The 26,230-nt window shown below is 42.6% G+C and overlaps 1 protein-coding gene across 1 annotated transcript in view; it reads left to right on the top strand.

Annotated features, from left to right (window-relative positions):
• The first annotated feature begins 950 nt into the window (after nt 1-950).
• Nucleotides 951-26,230, top strand: part of MED17 (mediator complex subunit 17) — an 86,181-nt gene continuing 60,901 nt past the window's right edge. The window contains exons 1-2 of the mRNA XM_080286188.1: nt 951-1,083; nt 21,254-21,421. Of these exons, the coding sequence (XP_080142314.1) occupies nt 1,004-1,083; nt 21,254-21,421 (248 nt within the window). The 5' untranslated portion in view covers nt 951-1,003. The remainder of the gene's footprint in view (nt 1,084-21,253; nt 21,422-26,230) is intronic.

Raw genomic sequence — 26,230 nt, forward strand, 5'->3', positions numbered from 1 at the left:
GTAAACTTTTCCAAGTCACATGTCTTGCTGCTCTGCAGAATTTGCACCATTACTGTAAAGCTCAAATGGTGAGATTACGGGGAGGGTTAGGAGCATGGGTAGGGGTCTTTGTGATAAACAAGGCTAGATTTCATGTTTTCATCTCCATGGGTGCAGCCAAGAAGGTGGGGGGAGTGAGTTGCCGAGGCCCCCCTGTCTAGCAGTATAGTCTGAGCGGATAGTCATTTAGCAATTTAGTATATTTATTTATTAATTGGAATATTAGTGACTTTCTTGGTTGTTTTCTTTACTCTTTAACACAAGATGCATTTTTTATTGGTCTATAGTAGCCTATACAGCCGACTATTGTAAGATTTTCTAAGCAGTTTTAGGCATGACAACCACAATTCAAGCTCCCTTCCAGAACGAAATCCAGGCTGTCGTTCATTTTTTTTTTTTTTTCCCCGGTGGTAGTGGATTGAAGACACTTTCACAGTTGCATCGTAAATACAGTATTTCAGTGCCATCTCTTTTGAGTGATTCTAGTTCTCCATCTGTCTATAACAGGGTCAACTGAAGATATGTTTCGTAGGCGAACGAGTATTTTGAATTTATGTGTATGGGTCCTGGATAGGACCTTTCGGTGTTCTCGCCGTGAGTTATGCGATGTGAATATCATATTCACCCATGTGCTATTACTATGGCACTTTAGTGTTCGACACAATAATATTTAGAGTATAGTACTGTACAGTTTTCCCCAAGTGGCACAAATTATAGATTTGTGGGATTGTACATTACTTAATACATTGGGTACGAAATTAAGTCTCGACTCGAGATGAGATGTAAACAAACGAAAACTGTGACTACTAGCGGCGTCTTAGTGATTGGTGGTTTGTACGGATTAGATTAGTGCCTAGAAAACTTCATACTTGCGTATCAGGCTGGTCATAAAACGTGGATTCTGCAAAACAACCGTTGTCTTATCAAGAAATATTCCCTGAAGAAGTAGAAGAGACCGGGAATCATGGCTGACATACGACTGGAAGTTCCTGCCGAAAATTCTGTATTGGAAGTATTATATGATGGCTCGGAGTTACATCAACAGTAAGTTTTCCACTTAGGTAAAGCTTACGGTAGGTTTTAAGGTAAATTTTTACAAGTCGCCAGTACACCCCCCAGGTTGTGCAGTATATTTTTTGGCATTTTTTGATGAGATTTGAGTGATTTTGACCATCATTTTTGTCGGAAATGCATCATTTTGCCTCTTTTCCAGTCATGAACTTTGACTGGATGAGGAGGTGAAATGAACCATTTTCGACAGAAAACGAAGGCAAAATCACACAAATCGCATCAAAAACCACCAGAAAAATATATTGCACAACTAGTTAACCTAACCAGACAGACATAAACTAACCTAACTTAACCAAACCTAATCAAAGACCTAACCTAACCGACAGAAAACAAAGGCAAAAATCACTTAAATCGCATCAAAAACCACCAGAAAAATATATTTCACAACCAGATAATCAAACCAAACAGACCTAAACTAACCAAACCTAACTTAACTGACAGAAAATGAAGGCAAAAATCACCGAAATTGCATAAAAGAAACACCGCAAAAATATACCACACAACTGGTTAATATAATCAAACAGACTAAACTAACCCAACCTAATGTGCTGCAGTGGAATGGTTACCTTAGAGATACAATGGTCTAGGTTGTGCAGTATATTTTTCTGGTGGATTGTGATGCGATTTGAGTGATTTTTGCCTTCGTTTTCTGAGGAGAATGCTTCTTCTCACCTCCTCATCCAATCATAGTTCGTGATTGGAAAAGAGGCAAAATGAAGCATTTCCGACAAAAATGAAGGTCAAAATCACTCAAATGCCATCAAAAATTACCAGAATAAATGCACCGTGTTTTCTCAATAACTCAAAGGCTTCCTACGGTTCCGAGTGGAAATGCTTAATAACGCATAAATAATTAATATTACACTCGATGCTCAGATTACGTCCTACCTCATCGGAAGCCAAAGTGAGAAGGATTTGAATTTTCCACCCAGAAAATATCAAAGACCACACTTGAAATAGATCGGTACAATAAAATCACGTGACATAAAGTATGCCTATGAGTGGGTGAAACAGACCTAGCAGATGCATGTGCAGTTGACAGAGGGATAAACACATTTACGAATGCACGCATTTTTTACATGGACTGTCCGAGTCAACATCCAAGGTATGGTTTTTTGGGAAATTTTAATTAAATTCATTATTTCTGTATATATCGATTTCCAAATGGGGTTATGGGGGTCCTTTAGCATTTTTATGTAATATGCTATGCGTTTATGGTGTTAATATCCCTGAACTGCATATTGGCAATTTATGAAATAATACCAGTTTTAAAATTCAAGGTTAAAAGTTTTTGGACAAACTGCAAGAGAGCTCCTATTAACAAAATTTATCTATCTATCTATAGCCTGACCCCCTAATCCCGCAAAGGATGGCCGCAGACAAAAGCCTCCAAGTCACTCTGTCACCCACCATTTGACTACCCTCCCTCCAACTCACTCCCCCTTCCCTCATATACCTCTCAACTCCATCCCTCCACCTCATCCTCGGTCTACCCCTCCCTCTCCCTCCCTCCACCTCACCTACATACACCCTCTTAGTCTTTCATTCTCCATTCTCCACATGTCCTAACCACGTCAGTGTATTTCTCCTAATCTTCTCATCCACATCTACCCTACAATGTTCCTTCACTTCTCCATTCGTCAACCTGTCCCTCCATGTCACGCCACATGCTCCTCTCACGTAACTCATTTCCACTGCTCTCACTCTTGACTTGTTCCCCTCTTACAAGGTCCACGGCTTGCTTCCATACGTCAGGGTAGGGATCACAATACTATCATGCAGTGACTTCTTAACTTCCATACTCACCTCCCTATTTCTCATCACTGCTTTCAGTGAACCAACAACCTTCCTTCCATGCTGTACCCTTTCATGCACTTCATCCCCCAAAGTTCCATCCTTACTCATCACACTACCCAAGTACAGTACTTGATTGCACTCATATTCTCCATATCCTCACCATCCAACCTCACTGTACATTCTGTGACTTCATTCCTCTCAAACACCATAACTTTACTTTTGTTTACATTAACTTTCAGATTCCTTTTCCTACACACTGTCCCAAATTCATTCACCAAACCTTGCAACTCCCATTCATCTTCACTCAGCAATACTGTATCATCAGCAAACAGCAACACCAGAATCTTCCAAATCTCACCCTCATTCATGAGAGCCACCCTCACATCCACTGCCCTACCTTGCACCTATCCCCAAATCAAACCCACACTCAATAAAACATGGCTTTTTCACAAACATTGAACAGTACAGCATATTATTACTTTATTCTCAAAGAGTGCATAGTACAATAAATAAAATAGTGTGAAACCTTGACAATGAAGTCTTGCAACGCAGTTGTAGAGTAGAGTACACTTAACTGTACCTGACGTACCGTACTGTACAGTTCTTAAAAATTACATTTATTACTACACTTATCACTACAAAAACTGTTCACATCCACTTATCACTGGAACCCTTTTTGGACTTGTCTCGCTTACTTCGAATTTCTATCCGAATTAAAATTGTTTGTCTGGTGGTCAAAAAAGATCTGAATTAACCAATTTCCGAATGATACGGGTTCGAATTAGAGAGGGTTTACTCTATACATACAGGTATATATATATATATATATATATATATATATATATATACAGTATATATATATATATATATATATATATATATATACACAGTAATCCCGCATATTTCGCGGTGGTTACGTTCTTGTAACCCCCGCGAAAATTCAATTCCGCGAATACTCTATTAACAATTGAATCTTACACTTGTATCCACCATGCTGCCCATCACACAGTCCACGTCCATACTGATTGCGAGACAATTTGCCGTCAGACAATTCCCCGTCAAAACATGGACGATTCCCCTTCAGAACAATTCGCACCCTGGACGATTCCCCGCCATTCTATAAATATACTAATCAGTACTTTCATCAATATACTTATTATTAATTAATCAATACTTTAATAACTATATTTCAGAGGGATCCAGCAAAGTCTATGTTCAGTAGCGTAGGTTCTGGATATTACTTATTAGTTGCACCTTTAGTCAATAATTAACTTGTTTCTTCCTCGCTGTAGTCGCCTTTGAATTATATTCTAGCGTCACCCATAGCTATCTTCATTAATGAAGGCGAATTGTTTTGTGTTTGTTGTGACTGCGAATTGTCCCGAAACCTCCATACTCATCCCGAAATACCTTCTTACAAGATTGAAAGCACATACTCCATTATGAAGGAAAAACGTAAACACCGTACTGTAATACACAATTATCTACACATTTATTCACAAAACAGTACAAAATAAAAAGATGCATTAACTGGTGATAGCAAACACTCGCACGGTCGTTTCTTAGCTTGTCCAGTAACACAATTTTCTCTGCTAAGGTCATAACTTTTCTTGATCGTTTTGTCACTTTGGAGTTCTTACTAATTGTATTATTAGCCTTTGGTGAGGCTGGCTTACGTCCTGGGGCCATGTGGAAAGCAAGTGGGAGGCAAGAGGCTCATATCATAGTGTGGTTACAAGCACACCAGCCACTTAAGACAGTCAGGCGTGGACTGAGGAATGCGGGACAGAGAGCAGTGTTGCCATATCCAAACAACGAAATTATGCTAGGGCAATGAAAAAATTATGCTAGATTGAGCAAATTTGTTCCAAGTAAAAAATGAATTATGCTAACTTGAAGCTAAATGATAAAATTCTATACATATTCGTTCAACATATTAATTATGTATTGTTTACTATGAAAATATTAAAATGAACTTACATACAGTAAGAGGGTAAATATCGGTTTTCTGCCCATACTGCTTTTTCCCACGAAACTTACGTTTTTCTGATGGATTTTGATGTGATTCATTCGATTTTGAGCATCATTTCCGTCGGAAATAACCAGATTTTGAGATATGACCCCCCCCCATCCCCCTGAAATAATGGGGGATCTTTGGGGAATCGGGGGTTATAGGGAGGGGGGGAAACACAGAAAATGGTCATTTCCGACTGAAATGAAGCTGAAAATCAAATGAATCATACCAAAATCCATCGGAAAAACCTAGGTTTCATTGGTAAAGTACAAAGCTCAAACTTATCCTAACCTAACCTAACCAAACCGAACCTAACCTAAAACCTAACCTAACCTAACCTAATCCAACCTAACCTAACCTAATCCAACCCAACCAAGCCCAAACTGAAAGTAACCAACTATTCAAACATCTTCTTACCTTATTCGTCTCTCTCTCTCTCTCTCTCTGATTTGTAGCTTTTATAAAATTATTCCAAAAATATTCCATTCCATTCTAAATTATGCTAGAATGATTCTAAAACTAATATGCTAAAAAATATTCCAGACTCGAAAATTTGATCAAAATTATGCTAAAAGAATAAAATTATGCTAGATATGGTAACACTGGCAGAGGGGCCACAGGAAAGGGACAGAGGGTGGCGTGAGTTTACCGCGCTACAATTGGAAGTTGCGGGAATTTCAAATTTTTTGTTTTCTGTATATTCAAGGATATTTTTGTTGAACTTATTAATGCTAAGAAAATCCGCGAGAGGGCAAAACCGTAGACAAAAAATCCGCAAAAAATGCGGGATTACTGTATATATATATATATATATATGTTTTTATATATGTATCTATCTGTATCTATCTATCTACCAGTATCTATATATATACAAATATATATATATGTATATATATATATATATATATATATATATATATATACAGTCAGCGCAATGGAAGTCTGGACCCTCTAATTCGCACCATATATTTGGTAGGGTCGAAGAAATATTGTAGGAAAATTCCTGTAGTCGGTGCATTTTTTTCTGGTGGCTTTTAGCAACTTTACAGGCTTATCACCACATTCTGTGAGATTATTAGCTCAGTGCCTGCCTGACTTTGGTTGGGAGAGCATGTCAGATTTTCTTGTCCTGCCTGGCACTTGTTAATTTCAAAGCTCTCGTTTTCACACCCTCCTCTGCCTTAGTGAATCATTGGAGATGGGTCTGAAGCCACTAACTGATGTAGGAAAAGTCCGAATTTTAACTATGAGAGGAAAATGTAAAAATTAAGGGGAGGCTCCAGTGCAGCAGTATGGCTGGGGATCTTGAAGTCTTTCTGAAGTCGATGCTGTATGGTTCTTTCAGACACATCTTTCAGCAATTCTAGGTACATATCTTTCAGTTGTCTAGCAGTCAAACGTGGGTCTTTTATCACAGCTTGCTTCAGTAACCTGTCTGTAGTTGGTGATGTCTTCCTTTTAGGTCCTAGCCTGTCTTTATGTTGGGGAATTGTGTTTTTTGGCAGGTGGCGGGCAGCAGTGAGCAGTGCCATAACGGCAGATTTTCCTCGCCCAGTTTGAATACAAATATCCTTAATTTTTACATTTTCCTCTCTCATAGTTAAAATTTGGGCTTTTTCTACATCAGTTAACCCTTTAACCGCGGGTGTCATCCCAGAATGACATTGCAAAAACTGGACCAAACCGCGGGTGTCATTCTCGAATGTTTGTGAATATTTTGAATACCGCGCGTTTTTTCCGTGCGCCAATTGTTTCAAGGGAGAGTAGCTATTAAGTTCTTTCACTCCAGCCGACCCCCACCTCCCTCCTCCCACCCCTTGGGCCCCCACCTCCCACCCCCCGGGCCCCCCACCCCACCCCTGACCAAACGCGCATCAGTATCTGTCCAGCTGTGTGAGTGACAACACTGCTGATGTGGCAGTGAAGTCCAGGCAATTACAGTGCCTTTTACCTGCCTCAGTGAACACAGAGTGGGTGTTTATCGTATGTGCAGTGTACATATATGTTTATAGTATTATTATCAGAATGAGGTTGGCATTTGGTAATGGTGTGTGAGCGAAAAATAGTGATTACAACACCGCTGATGTGGCAGTGAAGTGCGAGCAATTACAGTGCCTTTTACCTGCCTCAGTGAACACAGAGTGGGTGTTTATTGTATGTGCAGTGTTCATATATGTTTATAGTATTATTATCAGAATGAGGTAGGCATTTGGTAATGGTGTGTGAGCGAAGGTAATGGTGTGTGAGCGAAAAATAGTGATTTTAGATCGCTCACTTCTAATGGCACTGCCCATCCAGTGATAGTCAACGAAATCATGAAACCCACATCATTGCAAAGCCGAAGGTTAGTACTTTCTAATGGTACCTTATTTTTCGCTCTAGATTTATTCTGTGCAGAGTTATAAAGGTTTAAAGTTTGTTTACGTTTTGGCTGGAACCCCCGCGGGAGAGGCCAGTCGGGGCAAAACAATGCCCGCGGTTAAAGGGTTAATGGCTTGGGACCCATCTCCAATGATTCACTAAGGCAGAGGAGGGTGTGAAAACGAGAGCTTTGATATTAACAAGTGCCAGGCAGGACAAGAAAATCTGATGTGCTTTCCCATCCAAAGTCAGGCAGGCACTGAGCTCATAATCTCACAGCATTTGGTGGTAAGCCTATAAAGTTGCTAGAAGCCATCAGAAAAAAATCCACCGACTATAGGAATTTTCCTACAATATTTCTTGGACCCTACCAAATATATGGTGCGAATTAGAGGGTCCAGACTTCCATTGCGCCAACTGTATATACAGTAATCACTCTAATATCCGGACGCCCAATATCCGAACATCCCCACTATCCGGACATAAGAATGATTGGGGCCCAAGCCATTCCGAAAAAATGCAAAATTATACTTACCTCATTTCACTCTTTAATGTCTTTTACTGGTGTGAATAGGGTGTTAAGAGCTAGGCATGTGCAGTAGGAAAGTGTTTTTCTGAGTTAGGCTAGGTTAGGGTCCATAAGTACCAGTCCAGGAGCCAGTCACCAGAATGTTTATTATTGTATGAACCTACTTCTAAACCCTCATTTTATGTTTCCTTTGCATTTATTTCAGTCATTTATGTGCCTTATTGGTGTGATTTGGATCTTAAATAGGTGCTATGCATGTCCAGAGGGAGTTGTATAGGTGTTTCTCTGAGTTAGGGTCCATAAGCTGGGGCCCAATATCCGGACAGAACCAATATCCGGACCTACCTATGGCTCTATTACGTCGGATATTGGAGTGATTACTGTATATATATATATATATATATATATATATATATATATATATACACACACACACACACACACAGTAAGACCTCACTATAATGGAATAATTGGGGCCCAAGCCATTCCGAAAAATGCAAAATTCTGATAAAAGCGACATCCGGACTTCCCCCTGCTAATCCGGACTTTTTCCGGTATATCAGACATTAGTCCGCATCTCACAAAAGGTTTTTAAACTGTTTTGACTAACATTGTGGTTCTGTTTTATGTTATAACTTCACTATATTAATCAATTGGTATAATATATATAATAATACTGTACTGTACACTGCTAAACATGTCTTTTAACCCCTAAAACGCGGCTGTGTACGGCCGATCCCCCCGCTGTGGCGGGGTTGTAGCGGGGTCTGAGTACCTGTGGGAAAATATTTGCCAAAAATCAGAGATTAACCCTAGAGCATTAAAATTTTTATGGCATATAGTACTTACATTCAGCTTTCTCCTGAGACACATGTTGAGCCTTCGTGGACTACCAAAGGACTTGTGAAGACTTGCAAAGTTGGGTAACAAAGTCTTCACTTTCACACCTCCAGAAACCCGGTTTTCTTTCTACCACAGCCTCAATCTGTCACAGTACACTTTATACAACAACGTACAGATTGTTTGGAATCCGTATTTGTACAATAAGCACTGAAAATAAGGCTATAATGAACGGAGCGCACGGCCGACATGCAGCGCGGCGGCGATCTTCCCATCACTATTGACACATTTGCCTTTTCACGGCTAAAAACACGTATACTACATTATTTTCCATCATAGTACTTCGCAAACGTTCGCTTGTCACTATTACGGCCATAAAAATCACTGTCACTGCCAGTATTGTGGATCGGGAATGAGGAAGACCACCGCGGCGCGAGTTTATTCAGCCTTACGGCAGGCACTTTATTCTCGCTCCGGTCGGCCACTCGCACTTCATTTCTATCGCTCACTTTCACTCTAGCTGTCCGTTTTTTGCCTTATTCATCAGTGTCACTGTCCATTGTTATAAAAATAATATTTTCTACACAACAAACTGTCACTGTCAAAACATAGAATAGAAACATATGCTTTCAACTTCTTACACTGGAGTGACTGTCACTCTCAATACTTATATTATTACTATGTACAATTATTTACACTGAAATCACTGTCACTGTCAGTGCTTTTACAACTACACACACTAATTTACACTCATCAGACTGTCACTGTCAGTACGTAAAAGAAAACTAAACACTAGTATCACTGTCACTCTCAGTATTATTTTCAAGATTCTTACCCTTATTTTCAATATCTAGTCAGGCTGTGGTAGTCAAAGAAACACGGGTAAGCGCAGAGGGGAATTTTGCACTCTTTGCACTGCAAGGAGGTGTGCCTAAATGTTCTGTCTTGCCTGGTAGTGTGGCTGCACACAAGTCACCTCCTGAGTGCTTTTCCCCTCTTGGCAGTGCTAGGCAGTGGCTCCAGGCGGTGTTGCTGAAGGTAGTCCTGGCACTGTAGGTGGTCTGGAGGTGTGTGTGAGTGGCGCCTGGGACCTGATGCAAGTACCTGGCCATAATGCTGAAGCAGCTGGTAGACACAAGTCTTAGAAAATCTTCGGAGAGAGTAGTTTGCTGGCTTCCTGTTCTTGATTTTATACAGGATGAAGGCATTCAGCATGCACATATCAATCAAGTGCAAGAACACCTTCCTGTACCAACGACGATTCTTCCTCAGGCAGTCTATCTCTCCGATCGTCATGTCAGACTTGTCCACCAGCCGCATATTGACGTTGTAGTCAATGACAGCATCAGGCTTCATCACAGGCTCGCCAGTCCTTCTGTCAACCTTCCCTGTGGCCAGCATTTCCCCCTTGTGTACTGTGGTGAGCACATTCACGACTCTCTTATCATGCCACCTGATCGCAAGCATCTTGTCAGTTTTCTTCAGGTGCACGTCTCCCCGCTTTGATTTTTCAGCCTCGGGGAAGGCAGGGTAGTGTGCCCTATTGCTCCTGACAGTGCCACATGATCCGATGCCGTGTTCAGAAAGGTACTTGGCGAGTTTAGGAGCTGTACAGTAATTGTCCGTATACAGGACATGATTCTCGCCAAAGTACTTTTCCAAAAGCACTTTCACCACAGAACCAGAGAATCCAAGGGGGTCAGTCTTGTCCAAATCGACATTGCTGGCGGTGTAAATCACGAAGTCTAAGATGAACCCCATCTTGCAGTCGCACAGCACGAAAAACTTGATTCCAAAGCGGTGCCGTTTGCTTGGAATATACTGCACAAACCAAAGACGGACCCTGAACAAAACCAAGGACTCGTCAATCACCACTTTCTTGAAAGGGCGCAGGAACCTCGTAAACTTATCCTTGATCAAGTTCAGGATTCCCCTCACTTTCCATAATGGGTCAGTTCGGGAAGGCTCATCATTGTTCGCGAAGTGAAGGTAAGTCCTGAGCTGCCTAAAACGATTGCGGCTCATGTATTTATTGAAGATTGGTGTTGGGCAAAGATCGTCTGAACTCCAGTATTCCTCCAGCTTATGTTTCCAATTGTGGGGCATCAATAACATCAACCCAATAAATACAAAGAGTTCCCTGATTGTTAGAGGCACCCATGCTGCCATCCGCGACGTGGATGGCGTTGCCGCCTCACCTTCTCCTTCACGAACTGCAGCAGATTGCCCCTCGTACCTGTTCGTCTCGGTACAAATCTGCTCCATTACCTCGTTGTCAAGGAAGGCCAACAGGTAGTCCAAGCATTCATCATCCTCTTGGACAGGGAAGTCAGCCTGAACTCCACACCCACTGTCATCAAAGGACAGATCTTCCGGCACAAAATCTGAGCCCTCTGACCACACGAAGGCATCAAGAGTGCCCTGCCTAGGCTGGGAGGTGCTGGGGGCGGCGGGGGGTGAGGCAGGTCGTGTGGGAGTGGGTGAGGCAGGCGGTGAGACAGTGCGTGAGGCAGAGGCTGTCCTAGGTCGTGTTGGTGTAGTGGTGGTGGTGGTGGGGAGATTATCAGAGGGTTCAAGGTCACTCGCGGTGGCGTGACTGGCGAGTTGCCTAGTGCGAGTTTCCTTATGAGCTAGCCTTACACTAGGGGACAAAGTTCTAGCCCTACTACCACGAACACTGGGCCTATGGAAACCTCTACTACGTAAAGTCGAAGGTCTGCTTCCCTTCCGAGGTGGTGAAGGCGACTCTGAAGACTCAGGAGACAGGGCAGCTGAAGAGGAGGACGAGAGAATGGGGCTGGGAGTGCGTGGCGGGCTGGCGGTGGCGTGACGTGGCGTAGGGGACAATGGCTGTGAACCGGGGTCACCACTCCTTTTCCTCTTGGCCCCCTTTCCATATTCTAAGCCCCTTTTCACAGGAGCCTTGCCTGTTGAGGTGCTTGGCACAGAAACAGTCACTTCTGGCACAGACTCAGCACTCGATTGCTTGTCAGACTCTGCCAGGCTTGACCAAACACCGACGTCACTCCCATAATCCATAGACGCTTTCAATAGTTCACTGGCTATTGCAGAGTCACTCAGTCCCTTAGCAGTTCCTGGTAAGGTTTTGAACGGGGTTGAGGTCACAAAACCCTTTTTCGGAGGGCTGGAAGGCACAGACTCGGAAGAGCTTGAATTTGACATGGTGTCACCGTGGAAGATTCGCGTGGACTGACGCTAAACAGGGGCAAACCGCGCAAAAAAATCACAGTGTGACAACTGGGGAAACAAGCGTTTCCCAATAGCAGAAAGTGCTTGCGAGATGACGGCGCAGATTGACACGTATGAGCCGTCCGCGCGCTGCCATATCGCACGACGAGGGAGGGCCGCGCATCGGTGCATGGGTGGGTAAAAAAAATGAAACTTGGCAACAACCGAGGTCAGTAGTACAAAGGTCAAGTGTGCTAAACGTAGCTCAAGGGTGGCGGTACTGATAGACAATACCAGCTGGAGCCTGCTTGCCCGCGGTTATTCAAAATTAACTCAAATCGCAAACGCGAGAATGGAGAATGAAAGACTGACTAAGAGGGTGTATGTAGGTGAGGTGGAGGGAGGGAGAGGGAGGGGTAGACCAAGGATGAGGTGGAGGGATGGAGTTGAGAGGTATATGAGGGAGGGGGGGGTGAGTTGGGGGGAGGGGAGTCAAATGGTGGGTGACAGAGTGACTTGGAGGCATTTTGTCTGCGGCCACCCTTTGCGGGATTAGGGCGTCGGGCTATAGATAGATAGATAGATAGCAAATGCGACGATCCGCCGTTCTGTCCTTTGGGCCGACCGTCGCAAAAGCGACGATCCGCATTTAAGGAGTTAATTACCTTATTGCGGTGAACATACCTGAAGTGGTCAGGCAGTCCAGACTGCTTCTTGCTGTATCAGACTTTTTCCGTTATATAGGAAATTAGTCTGGTAGCTCCTGGAGTCCGTTAAAAGAGAATTCTGGTCTATTGAAGTCCATGATATTGAGGTTTTACTGTATATATATACTGTATATATATATATATATATATATATATATATATATATATATATATATATATATATAAACACGTTTTTTTAAACTCGTGTTAGTTGAGAGGTAACTGTGTTGCCAGACGCCTTAATCCCAAATGGGGTGGCCACAAACAAAACGCCTCCACGTCACCCTTTCCCCCACCATTTCACCGCCCTGCTCTCAGTTCACACCCATCTCTCTCTCATATACCTCACCAGTCCATCCCTCCATCTCATCCTTGGCCTTCCCCTCCCTCTCTCCCCCTCCATCTCACTCACATACACTTTCCTTATCAGTCTCTCACTCTCCATCCTCTCCACATGGCCAAACCACCTCAGTGTGTTTCTCCTAATGCATCCTATCACATCCACATTCACACCACAATGCTCCTTCACATCCTCATTTGTTAATCTGTCTCTCCATGTGACTCCACAGTCTTCTCTCAAATAACTCATTTCCACTGCTCTCACTCTTGACCTGTGTCCCTCCAACAACGTCCAAGCTTCCCATAGGCTTACGGTAGAGTTGGTATCACAATACTGTCATGTAATAACTTTTTCACTTCCATGCTCACTTCCCTGTTTCTTATCACTGCCTTCAAGGAACCAGCAACCTTTCTTCCTTGTTGTGCCCTTTCAAGCACTTCACCTTCCAAACTTCCCTCCTTACTCATCACACTACCTAAGTACAGTAATACCTTGATATACTATTCCCCTGGATGCGATACCCCGGCTTAACGATGGGGGTAGAAATTGCACCATACCCCTCCAAATGATGGCCAAACCCGGTTTAACGATGGGTTTTGATTTTTCTTACTGATTTTGATGATATTTTAGACTAAAATTGTGTGTTTAGGTTGATTGATAAACTGCTTTTAGACTTCAAGTAATGTGTTTTAGCCATATGTGGGGTGAACATTGCCATTTTGGGGTACAGTTTACTAAGCTTGATGTTTTCCAGACTTATATTTGATGATATTCAGATTATATTTGTTGGTTTAGGTGAGTTATTTACAGGTGTTAGGCTTAGGTTAGCGTCCTTGACAGCTGTTAAGCCATTTTAATTGCCTTTAAACCTGTTTTTGGGCTCATCTGGGTGGATTTTGGACTTGGTTTGGGGGGAAAACCAAGGCTAGTAATCGGTCCACATTGAAATACAGTAAAACCTCGATATAACGGACTTCAATAGACCGGAATTCACTTTTATCGGATTTGAGGAGCTACTGGACTAAATTCCTATAAATCGGAAAAAGTCCGATAAAGCCAGGAGCAGTCCGGACAGCCTGACCACTTCAGCTATGTTCACCACAATAAGGTAAATAAAAGACATGTTTATCAGTGCACAGTACAATGGTAGTCAGAACAGTTTAAAAACTTTTCATTCTATCCAGACTAATATCTGATATATCGGAAGAAGTCCGGATTAGCAGGGGGAAGTCTGGATGTTGCTTTTATCAGAATTTCACATTTTTCGGAATGGTTTGGGCCCCAGTTAGTCCGTTATAGTGAGGTCTTACTGTACATGTTAAAAGTATCCCAGTATACGATACCCCTCCTAATGATGGGGTTTTACGTAACCAATTAGATTGTTAAACTGGGGTATGCCTGTACTTAAACGTACTGACAGTTTCCATTTCCTCATCATCCATCCTCACAGTACATTCACTGACTTCACCTCTCTCGAAGACCATAACTTTACTCTTCCCTACATTCACCTTTAGAATCTGTTTCTTACACACTCTCCCAAACTCATCCACCAAGCCTTGCAGCTCCTCTTCATCTTCAGTCAACAACACAGTATCATCTGCAAACAACAGAACAGGGAGTTTCCAAACAATGCCCTCTCTTATTAGGGCCACTCCAACATCCACTGGCCTACCTTGCATCTCTTTTATAACCCCATCCATACAGTATACAGATTGAACAACCATGGAGACATGACACATCCCTGTTTCAACCCAATCTTCAACTTCCCATCTTCTCTATATATTCTTAATACTTTCCACATTTCTTGTCTATCCACCCTGTCATATGCTTTCTCCAAATCCATGAAGACCGCATACAACTTCTTTCCCTTCTCTAGAAACTTTTTCACTGAAGATCTAAGAAAGAATATCTGATCCACACAACCTCTTCCCATCCTAAAGCCTCCCTGTTCTTCTCCAACTAACTCCTCTGTTATTTCCCTAACACTGTCAATAAGTATCCTACCGTATACTTTTCCTATTACACTAAGAAGACAAATGCCCCTATGATTACCACACACTTCTTTTTCCCTTTTCCCTTTGTACGAGGGAATAATTATACCGGACTTCCAATCCTCCGGGAGTGTACCTTCCTCCCAGGCCAATCTGCGCATCTTCCATATCCATTCTACTACTATCTCTCCCCCGTGCTTCAGCATTTCACCACACATTCTATCAATTCCTGTGGCTTTCCCCATTTTGACTTTCTTCATTGCTTCCACAACTTCCATCCTACTGATTTCTTCCTGTCTTCTCACCTCTCTCCTTCTCCCAGCCATTCCCCAGCCACTTTTACTCGCATTACTTTCATCCTCTATGCTTAACAATTCATTAGTGTGTTCTCTCCGTCTGCTCACTTTTTCTCCCATTTCAACTAGTAATCTACCATTTTTATCTTTCACTTCCATACTAACTTCATTGCCACCCTGTCTGACTCTCTTTACCTCTTTCCAGAACATTTTCTTACATTCCCCCCACATTACACTCAAATTCCTTCCAAGTTCCTCATCCACTCTCTTCTTACTCTTTCTTACTAATCTTTTCACCTGTCTCTTCCTTTCTACATATAACACTCTCTTCTGTCTCTCAACTTCTTCCACTCCCCTGTTTCTCATCCATTCATTGTATGCTTTTTTCTTTTGTGCCACAGCCTGTCCCACCTCTTCATTCCACCATGCTGTTCCTTGCACCCCCTTTTGTCTTCTTTTCACCCCACACACCACCTCACATGCTGCACATATTCTTCTGTGAATATCTTGCACACACCTTCCACGTCCCCCATCTGTTCCATTTCATATTTACCCAATCGTTCCTCCACTTTTATATATATGACAGAGTATAAGAGTATAGTGGAAGAAAGATTGGGAAGGTATGAGCTAGAGCAGATGGAAGGGGTGGAAGAAGTATGTAAGATATTCACGGAAGAGATAAGCGCAGCGTGTGAGGCGGTTTGTGGAGTGAGGAGGAGATGCAAGGGTGTGCAAGGGACAGCATGGTGGAATGATGAGGTGAAACAAGCTGTGGAACAAAAGAAGAAGGCATATGGTGAATGGTTGGCGAGTAGAGGTAGGGGAGAAGATAAGAGAGAGAAGAGAGAGGTATATGTGAGCAGGAGAAGGGAGGTTAAGAGACTGGTGAAGGAGAGTAAGAAGAAAGTGGATGAAGAGTATGGGAGGAATCTGAGTGTGAAATGGAGGGAGAGTAAGAAATTGTTTTGGAAGAAGGTAAAGAAAGTAAGGCAGTGTGAAAGGGGAAATAGTAGGGGAGTGAAAGATAGGAATAATAGATTGTTGGTGGAGAAGAGAGAGAAACTGAGGAGATGGAAGGAGCACTTTGAGGATTTGTTGAATGTAGAGAGTGAGAGCAGTGTGAGTATAAGTGGTTGGGGAATGGCTGGGAGAAGAAGAGATGAGAGGAGGGAGGAAGAGATCAGTAGGTCGGAAGTAGTGGAAGCGATGAAGAAGATTAAGCTGGGAAAGGACCCAGGAATTGATGGAGTGTGTGGTGAAATGCTTAGGTATGGGGGTGAGATTGTTGTGGAGTGGATATGGAAGTTGTGTAGATTGGCTTGGGAAGAGGGAAGGGTTCCAGAGGACTGGAAATCAGGTATAATTGTTCCTCTGTACAAAGGAAAAGGGGAGAGAGAAGTATGTGGTAACCATAGGGGTATTTGCCTTCTTAGTGTGACTGGTAAAATATATGGTAGAATACTCATTGATAGGGTTAGGCATATGACAGAGGAGCTAGTTGGAGAAGAACAAGGGGGATTTAGGAAGGGAAAAGGGTGTGTAGATCAGATATTTGTTCTAAGATGTTTAGTGGAGAAGTATCTAGAGAAGGGAAGGAAAGTGTATGCTGCCTTCATGGATTTGGAGAAAGCTTATGACAGAATAGATAGGGAAGGTATGTGGAAGGTATTAAGAATATATGGAGTGGAGGGGAAATTGTTGAGTGCTGTGAAGAGTATGTACGAGGGAGCTAGGGCTACGGTGCGAGTGGATGGTGAGCTGAGTGAGTTCTTTGATCTCAGTGTGGGACTGAAACAGCGGTGTGTAATGTCTCCATGGCTGTTTAATATATATATGGATGGGGTTGTAAAGGAGGTGCAAGGTAGGGCAGTGGATGTGGGGCTGGCCCTAATGAATGAGGGTGAGATTTGGAAGCTTCCGGTGTTGCTGTTTGCTGATGATACAGTATTGTTGAGTGAAGATGAATGGGAGTTGCAAGGTTTGGTGAATGAATTTGGGACAGTGTATAGGAGGAGGAAGCTGAAAGTTAATGTAAACAAAAGTAAAGTTATGGTGTTTGAGAGGAATGAAGTCACAGAGTGTGCAGTGAGGTTGGATGGTGAGGATATGGAGAATGTGAGGGCATTCAAGTACTTGGGTAGTGTGATGAATAAGGATGGAACTTTGGGGGATGAAGTACGTGAAAGGGTACAGCAGGGAAGAAAGGTTGTTGGTACACTGAAAGCAGTGATGAGAAATAGGGAGGTGAGTATGGAAGTTAAGAAGTCACTGCATGATGGTATTGTGATCCCTACCCTGACGTATGGAAGCGAGGCGTGGACATTGCAAGAGGGGAACAAGTCAAGAGTGAGAGCAGTGGAAATGAGTTACTTGAGAGGAGCATGTGGAGTAACGTGGAGGGACAGGTTGACGAATGAAGAAGTGAAGGAACGTTGTGGGGTAGATGTGGATGTGGTTGAAAAGATCAGGAGAAATACACTGAGGTGGTTTGGACATGTGGAGAGAATGGAGAAAGAAAGACTGACTAAGAGGGTGTATGTAGGTGAGGTGGAGGGAGGGAGAGGGAGGGGTAGACCGAGGATGAGGTGGAGGGATGGAGTTGAGAGGTATATGAGGGAGGGGGGGGTGAGTTGGGGGGAGGGGAGTCAAATGGTGGGTGACAGAGTGACTTGGAGGCGTTTTGTCTGCGGCCACCCTTTGCGGGATTAGGGCGTCGGGCTATAGATAGATAGATAGACTTTTTCTCATCTTCTTGTAACCTTTCCACTCTCCTTGCATCTACTCCTTCCGCCCGTCCTTCCCTTCTTCTATTTCTCCATTTTACTTGGACCTTGATTCTGACCACCACGAAGTGGTGTTCAGAAAGTCCACTCCCTCAACCTCTATATGCTCTTGCATCCATTCCACATCATTGCATCCTTTCATCCACACACACATTATCAGTCATTGCCTTCCGTTCATTCAGTTCACCATCCACTCTTCTCATCACTTGCCATGTATACCTGTGGATCATTTTGTGCCTGAAGGGGGTATTGGCTATCACCAACCCCCTCCTGGCACAAATGTCCACTAAAGCACTGCCATTCTCATCTGTCTCAGCAGGCACAGCCCACTCACCAACTACTCCATCCACCTTAACATTCCCTACTTTTCCATTCATATCACCAATCAAAAACACTCTCTCATTCCTTTCAAACTTTTCTATGCACACTTCCACATTTGTCCAGAACTCTTCTCTCGCTCTGCTTGCACGATCTGGTTTTGGCGCATACACGCACACAATCGCCCACGTTTGCAATCCAACTTTCATTCTTACCCACACAGTCCTTGAGCCAGCTGATCCATACTCTCTTTTATTCTCCTTTCATCTGTTACTCACAATAATACACACTCCTTCTTTTGCTTTCTCATTCTCACCTACTCCTGCACATATACCCCATCCGTACTCCCATTCTCTCACACTTTCACCTCTCCATTTAGATTCAGTTAATCAACATACATCCACTTTCACACCCTCAAGCACCTGGACAATCTCTCTTTCTTTCACCTCATCATTTGCACCCCTTACATTCCACATCGCCATCCTTATCACGTCCTTCGTTCAGTCCTTCGTCTTCATTTTTTTGCCAGTCCTGGTCCGAGGCTTCTCGTTTGTATTTTTAGTTAGTTGTTTTCTGGGGAGGGGCGCTAACCCTTCGCCAACCCACTTGGTGTCATGTAGGGAACATGTGTCAGTTGGTTATAAGGTTACCACCCAGCATTGTAAATATTTTCCTAGTTTACAGGAAATCATTTGGCATGCCACTTTATGTAGAGCTACCCTAAAAACAGGGTACCATTACATTAAATGGGTGGATGATGGATGATGGTAAAAAAGAAGCAGTGGAAAGCTAGCAGCCATTCAGATATCTTGTGTTGTAGTTACAGTAGTTTTTTCAGTTATAACGTGTTTCAGGTATAATTGTAGCTTATAACTTGTTTCAGGTATAATTGTAGCATTATTATTGTGGATGGTGAACTAAGTGAATTTTTCTCTTTGAAAGTTGGGTTGAAATAGGGATGTGTCATGTCTCCATGGTTGTTCAATCTGTACATGGATGGGGTAATAAAAGAGGTACAAGGTAGGGTAGTGGATGTTGGAGTGGCCCTGGTGAGAGAGGATAGTGTTTGGAAACTCCCTGTACTGTTGTTTGCAGATGATACTGTGTTGTTGAGTGAAGACGAAGGGGAGCTGCAAGGCTTGGTGGATGAGTTTGAGAGAGTGTGTAAGAAACGAAATCTAAAGGTGAATGTAGGGAAGAGTAAAGTGATGGTCTTTGAGAGAGAAGTCAGTGAATGTACAGCGAGGTTGGATGGTGAGGAATTGGAAAATGTGAGTACATTTAATTACTTGGGTAGTGTGATGAGTAAGGATGGAGGTTTGGAGGGTGAAGTGCTTGAAAGGGTACAGCAGGGAAGAAAGGCTGCTGGTTCTTTGAAAGCAGTGATAAAAAACAGGGAAGTGAGCATGGAAGTGAAAAAGTTACTACATGACAGTATTGTGATACCAACTCTGACGTACGGAAGTGAAGCTTGGACGTTGTTGGAAGGACACAAGTCAAGAGTGAGAGCCGTGGAAATGAGTTATTTAAGAGGAGCCTGTGGAGTCACATGGAGAGACAGGCTGACGAATGAGGATATAAAGAAGCGTTGTGGTGTTGATGTGGATGTGATAGGAAGCGTTATGAGGAACACACTGAGGTGGTTTGGCCATGTGGAGAGGATGGAGGGTGAAAGACTGACGAAGAGAGTGTATGTGAGTGAGGTGGAGGGGGAAAGAGGGAGGGGGAGGCCGAGGATGAGATGGAGAGATGGGGTGGAGAGGTATATGAGAGAGGGGGGTGTGAGTTGGGAGCAGGGCAGTGAAATGGCGGGGGACAGGGCGACTTGGAGGCGATTTGTTTGTGGCCACCCCAAACGGGATTGAGGCGTCTGGCAATAGATAGATAGAGATAGATTATTATTTTTTTTTTTTAGAATTTTTCAGAGATTTTGTTATCTCAATAATTTCATATTTATAGTTTTGAATATGCAGGTATGTTTTCAAGTTTAGGCATATGTGCTGCCTTAGTAAAGAACTTTAAGTCTCAGTACAAATTGGAGGTCTTTGAATGTGAGAGACAATACTGTGGTTTAAAAGTAGTGGAATGAAATTATTTGTGATTGTGATGAATGAAGGAAATCTCAGAAATATGGTATATATCCAAATAAGATTTTCAGAAATTTAAATTAACAATTCAAGTTGTTTAAAGTCTTTCATAGCACAGCATCTCATACTTATCCCTGCCAATAATCAGCTCACATGTGAAACAGAAGGCCTTCATCTCAGCCTGGGTGCTCAGTGTTTGGGTTCACTTCCTTGATTTGACAGTCTCCATCTGTCTTGGGCACTTTTCATCAGGGTGCTTCCATGGGGGGGGGGGGAATTGTAGAACATTAATTAGGAGGCAGGCTCTTAGTTTGACTATGTCTTAGCTAACTTTGCTTGCTCCTTCCTGTACTACACTGAGGTAACCTGCACAACAAGTAGTGGCAGTGACTAATACATCATATGAGAGTGATGCATTCCATGTTGCATGGAAGAAGCATGGGAAGTGTATTGTAGTATGCTTACTCTGGATGAACAGACAGTACTGTGCTTGGGGGGGATGTCGCTATGCCTTGTAAGCCCCCCCCCCCTCCCAAAGAAAGGAAGAAAAAAAAAGTAATTCACTTTTTTCTTTGGTTCTCTTGAATCAGGGATGATGCCCTCCATCACCATTTATGGTAACTACCATGAGAAACATACTCAGTGTACTTCCAAATTAGCTCATTACTAGTGAAAACTAGATTTTTGGCCCTGTAAATTTTTTTTTTAAATTGTTTTTATTTCATTGCAAGTGTTGAGAACTGGAATTCTGTATCCAGGCTAGCTTTACTTTGGTTTTATTTTGTTTAATTAGAACAGGTTAGAGTTTAGTTTTGAGCCTGTGTGCTTTGGTCAGGTTAACCTTTATTTTGTGCACAGATCCAGTTTTTTACTTAGCTATGTTTTTTTCAGGCCTCCTTCCATGTCAGAACATCTCACACAGTTGGCAAGAAAAATTGACTTTACAACAGATGGTGAAGAAATAACCAAGGAAGAGAAGAAAGAAGAGGAGGAGGAAGAAGAGAAGCAACCATTCCAGCAGCCTCACTGGCCCCTTGAAGATGTCAGAAATAAAATCAGGTATATGCAACAGTACAGATATTTGAATATAGAGAAAGTAACCTATATGAAAACATATATTGTGCACTCATGTAATTGTCCATTATTTTAAGGACTGACAGTGTTTGCTTCTGTAGTTAGTCATTTGACAAGTAAAAATAAGGAATTTTAACACCCCTTAACCACATGCAAATGCAGTGGAAGTGAGTGGCCCATCTTCACAGAGCCAGTAAGCTTAACCCTTTAACCGCGGGCATTGTTTTGACCCGACTGGCCCCCCCCCCCCGCGGGGGTTCCAGCCAAAATGTAAACAAACTTTAAACCTTTATAACTCTGCACAGAATAAATCTAGAGCGAAAAATAAGGTACCATTAGAAAGTACTAACCTTCGGCTTTGCAATGATGTAGGTTTCATGATTTCGTTGACTATCACTGGATGGGCAGTGCCATTAGAAGTGAGCGATCTAAAATCACTATTTTTCGCTCACACACCATTACCAAATACCAACCTCATTCTGATAATAATACTATAAACATATATGAACACTGCACATACGATAAACACCCACTCTGTGTTCACTGAGGCAGGTAAAAGGCACTGTAATTGCCCGCACTTCACTGCCACATCAGCGCTGTTGTCACTCACAAAGCTGGACAGATACTGATGCGTGTTTGGTCAGGGGTGGGGTGGGGGGCCCGGGGGGTGGGAGGAGGGAGGTGGGGGTTGGCTGGAATGAAAGAACTTAATAGCTACTCTCCCCTGAAACAATTGGCGTGTGGAAAAAACGCTCGGTATTCAAAATATTCACAAACATTCCAGAATGACACCCATGGTTTGGTCCAGTTTTTGCAATGTCATTCTGGAATGACACCTGCGGTTAAGGGGTTAAGAGAGAGTTATAGAACTCCAGAGTGCTTGTAAAATGTTAGTAAAATTATTACTATACTCATGTTTCATAAAATTTACATTGATTACATTGGCAGCAGGGGATATTGGAGCTGAAGTTAGCCAGTACTTTGTGTGATCCATTTCCCTGATGCTTCACTTGTTGCAGATACCACACCTCCACTGTACAGTTATCCTCTGAGTTGCATGTGCAGTGTTGTAATCTGTGGTCCTGCACAAGTTAAATTCATTCAAGTCTGACAGTTGAAACCCAATATGCAGGGTGATTCACTACTCTGAGACCCCAGGCTATTCTCAATATATTCGTTACAGTCACACCTTGGTATGTGATGGGGTTTCATCAAATGAAAGCTCATCACATAATGATTTATTGTACTGCATACTGAGGTTCATATAATGTGGGTTCAATGGAAGTGCATTGGGGGTCAAGTGCCACATACGTTAAAAAAGAAAACGAAAGAAAAAAAAAAAAGCTTGCCTTCAGTGCCCACAGTAGCACTGTGCTTTCCACTAGGGGTAGCATCCTTGCCAGATATGATTTCCAAGTCACATGCTTCTGTATTTCACACAAAAAGGGTGAAATAATATTACACATAGCACTATTCATTGTGCACTTTTACTGTTATTTGGTGATAGCAGTGGTGTTTCAGTGGTCTTGCATATACAAAATAAAATGAAAGAGATATGATTGCAGCAGATGTTAACACTGGGTGGTCATCTTGGCTCAAATGTCTGACTGTTGACTTGCGTAGGAGGCACCACGTTTGCATGGGTTTGTCATGCCTGGCAACCACAGTTATTGTATAAGTGAATTTTGCCATCATGATAGTGAAACTGGGTATAACTTTTAGTTCATCGTTCTGTCAGTTTATCCTGCACCAAACACTTGACATATACTGAGGCCTAGATGTATTAAAGAATGGGGGAGGCAGTGGCCAAATCAGTAGAGAGGTGGCCTGCAGTCCTAATAAACCCAGATTTGAATCCAACTGGGGCAGGGAAGAGTTTAAGGATTTGAATTTCATTGAAGCAGACTTTACTGACCTCTCAGAAGACCTGCCGATACGTTGTAAAAAATACCCTTGCTAATACTTCTGGTAATACCAATACACCAGTCCTGTATGAGACAGCCCAAGGATGTATTCAGTATGGATGGTGAGAGTTAGTACTGAAATGTTGGCTTGGAGTTGTGTAGTATGTAGGAGGACTGCTGGGCCTCAGGGAATGGGCTATGAAGCCTATGCCTGGAGTTTGGTGGGGGGGGGGGATCCATACATACAAACTTCATTCTGTCAGTTATATACAGTCAAGTCGCCTATGGCGCAGACTTCTATGCCACGGTTTTCTTTGACACAGCAAGGTGCCAGACCCCCCCAAAACGAACCATGCGCATAAACCACCTATTGTGCGGGTGCAACAAAGTTTGAAACGCGCAAGCAAATTCCCTTGGCGGCACGCTCTCATGTTTGTAAACAAAGAAGATGGTGACCACTTCAGCTCCATACTACAAGTGCTCCAACTGTGGACTTTTTTCTCTTTTATGAGGAAGTTAACCCCATAACCGTGAGGCGTCACTTTTGTGATGTTTGGGAGCAAGGGATCATACTGCGGGGCGTCACTTTTGTGATTCGGTGTTATTTTGAATTCGCCTGGGCTTTCAAGTGGTGGCTTGTATCATCTATCAGTACTGCCAATGTCCAACACTAGTCAGCACTCCTAATCTTATCTGTACTCCCATCCATTGTTGACAATTTAGCCATTTCTCCCCGTTCTTGACTCCCCTCCCTACCTCCCCTCCATTACCCGCTCCTCTCGCCTGCCTACACTAAGTATATCTTCCCTGGAATTTTCCACTGATTTCATCCATTGAAATAAGCCCTATGCCCTATTCATATACCAAATATTATATACAAAAAAGAAATAAGGTAAGTGATAGTGCCATACACCTGGAATTGGCTAATTATCGCCTGACAACACCTCACGTGCACTCGTTCGCTAATTTTCGCTGTTTATTTCCCCTTGAAATATGTCGTATAATCTGTTCTCTTAATAGAAAAATATATAAAAAAGGAAGGGAGAAGCCTAAGTGATATTTACATTCACCTGGAACTACCTAATTTATTATGTGTTGTCTAGATTTCCTGCCAATCATTTCATAGCGTATATATTAGCAGCTGGCACCACGCAGACATTGGCAGCATTGCACTCCCCCTAGGCCACCACACTGTATTCAGTTTACTGTTGTCTTTCAAGGTGAAAGCATGTTGGATTCGCACCTGTCCAATTCCGCCGCTTTTTAGCCCCATGCAAAGGGCCCTGCGACCTCTATCCCCTACTAAACCTCGTGTGGAAAGGGGTAAAGGGCTAAGTGACTGCTGTGGAAAGTGAACTGGCTAATTTATCAATGAAAACTATGAACATTGACTATGATCTTTCTGGTGAATAAAACAGTGCAAGTGGAAATGTAAATATTGTGTAAACAGCAAGTGAAAGCAGTGAATGTAAATATAAGTGAACAGTGGAAAATAGTTTTATAAGTTACTGCAAGTGACAGTGCATAACACAGTGTAAATAAAATAGAAATGTAAATAATGTAAATAAAATAGAGAATGTAAATAGAAATGTAAATGAGTAGTAATATAAGAATACGAGTATATATACTAGGAGTAATGGAAGTGAAAGTTTCACTCTAGCATGTATGAATACAATGAGTTATGAAAGTGGAAGTGAAAGTGACATATTCGCTCTCAACGTTAGTATACAGGACGAGAAAGTGAATGCTACCTTATGTATTTTACTGAAAGAGAAATTGAATGCCTGCAGTGACAATAAACTACTATTACTGAAGGAAACTTATGGATAAAGACTGCAGATATAACAGAAAGACAGTTTGGTTTTAGAAGGGGAAAATCATGTGTTACTAATCTGTTAATTTACTGTGATAGAGTTGCCGAAACACTACAGAAAAGAGAAGGATGGGTAGACAGTATCTATTTGGATTTCATGATGGCATTGGACAGAGTACCTCATCAAAGACTCTTATGGAAACTGTATCATGAAGGAGGAATCCAAGGTAATTTGTACTGTTGTTTGCAAGATTTTCTCAGAAGAAGGGAAATGAGAATGGTACAGTACCCTCGCGTCCAACACGCGTTAGTCCAGCACGATTCGGGTCCAGCACGGAGAGCAATTGATTAGTATTATTTAATACGATTTAATTACTGCAACACGAGTGTGTTAGCATAACGCACACAGAGCTCCGAGAAGTGGGCGAAATCCGCAGAGTTCACTCTAGCACGATCACCCCTGGTCCAACACGGTCATACTGGACATTCCCATGATGATGATAGCCAATGAAAACTTCTGATCAAGTAGCCTTCCCCGCCCGCTATCGTGACGTGATGGTGATGCCGCCCAATTAAAAACGCTTCTGGTGTCACATGATGTTTTGTTTAAGTTTCTCCCACCACAGCGCCACTCAGTCGCATAATTGCATTGGAAGGTGCTTTTTTCTTGCTGCATTTTCTGCCCTTGTTACTGCATTTTACCCTGCTCACGATGCCTAGGAAGCCTTCTGAGAACCCCAAGAAGCGTCGGCACCTCCCTCAGGCCACCAAGCTAGAAAGCATCGAGAGGAAGAAGAAAGGGGAGAGGAAAGTTGACATTGCCAAGGCCTACGACATGAATGAAGCCAACGTGAGGATCAGTGTGACCAAAACCCAGGCAACTCGACAGAGAATGTATCGTACTACAGCATTGAACATTTAGCCTGACACTGAATACATATTAATATTTTAGAATAAATATCAATCGTTTTGAAACCCTTCTCATCGGCGTGCGTACCAGTTTATAAACAAAGTTGCTTCTCCTTATTCTCTACCGAGTCAGCAACAGCGATCACTTTCCACAGTCACGAGACGGGG

Source organism: Coenobita brevimanus, chromosome 110, assembly GCF_032717465.1.
Source record: "Coenobita brevimanus isolate Jiangsu-jjx chromosome 110, ASM3271746v2, whole genome shotgun sequence".
NCBI lineage: Eukaryota > Metazoa > Arthropoda > Malacostraca > Decapoda > Coenobitidae > Coenobita > Coenobita brevimanus.